The 1,048-nt window shown below is 26.8% G+C and overlaps 1 protein-coding gene across 1 annotated transcript, besides 4 other annotated features; it reads right to left on the bottom strand.

The window, feature by feature from the left end:
- Positions 1–112: 112 nt before the first annotated feature.
- On the bottom strand, positions 113–495 carry EDI_135950 (uncharacterized protein; the record flags this gene model as incomplete). The annotated part of the gene is made up of 2 exons (XM_001740972.1): positions 113–371; positions 398–495. 2 exons carry the CDS (start codon positions 493–495, stop codon positions 113–115), a joined length of 357 nt encoding a protein of 118 aa, XP_001741024.1.
- Positions 350–492: a microsatellite.
- Positions 381–451: a microsatellite.
- Positions 494–579: a microsatellite.
- Positions 580–880: 301 nt separating this feature from the next.
- Positions 881–1,006: a microsatellite.
- The last annotated feature ends 42 nt before the right edge of the window (positions 1,007–1,048 follow it).

Raw genomic sequence — 1,048 nt, forward strand, 5'->3', positions numbered from 1 at the left:
AGTCATAGTCTAGAAGTCAAAATACTATAATCTGTGAGCCTCCTAGCTCAGTCGGTAGAGCGCGCGGCTCTAACCGCGCGGTCGTGGGTTCGAGCCCCACGGGGGGCGTATTTTATAATAAGAATAGGTGGTATAAGAGGAAATAGTATAAAGTATAAAGGTATAAAGGTATAAAGGTATAAAGGTATAAATGGTTATAGGTATAAAAGTATAAAAGTATAAAAGTATAAGAATATAAAGGTATAAAGGGATAAGAATAGTATAAGAGGAATAGAATAGTATAGTATAAAGGGATAAGAATAGCATATAGGTAATAGTATAAAGTAGGTACATCTAATAAGGATATAGGAAGTAAAATACTAAGTAAAATACTAAGGAAGTATAAAAAGATATATACATATATACATGTATAAGTATAATAAATAGAAATAGAAATATAAGAATATATCTACTAAAGAGAAAGAATAAGGGAATAAGGGAATAAAAAAAGAACATAATAATATAATATAATAATATAATAATAAGTGAATAAGATGATAATAATAATAATAGTAGCATAAAGGTTAATAATAATAGTAAAAAAGACGCTTCCGCTTGGGATCGAACCAAGGACCTAACGGTTAACAGCCGTTCGCTCTGCCGACTGAGCCACGGAAGCTTTCAGTAAGCATAAGTTAAGCAGAAGTTAAGCAGAAATGTTAAAGTAGATATGATAAGCAGAAATGATAAAGTAGATATGATAAGCAGAAATGATAAAGTAGAAATAATAAAGTAGATATGATAAAGTAAATATGATAAGCATAAGTTGAATAGGTAATAATAGGATAAAGTTATAAGGAGTAATAAGAAGGGTAATAATAGGATAAACATAATAAGAGGGTACATATATACATATATACATATATAAATATATACATATATAAATATATAAATATATACATAAGTACATATATACATAAAAGAATAAGAAGTACATAAGTACATATATAATATATATATATACATAGAAGAAATAAAAAGTAAAAAGTAAAAAGTAAAAAATAAGAAT

This window comes from Entamoeba dispar, genomic scaffold (genome assembly GCF_000209125.1).
Source record: "Entamoeba dispar SAW760 scf_1105229463437 genomic scaffold, whole genome shotgun sequence".
NCBI classification, from domain to species: Eukaryota; Evosea; order Mastigamoebida; family Endamoebidae; genus Entamoeba; species Entamoeba dispar.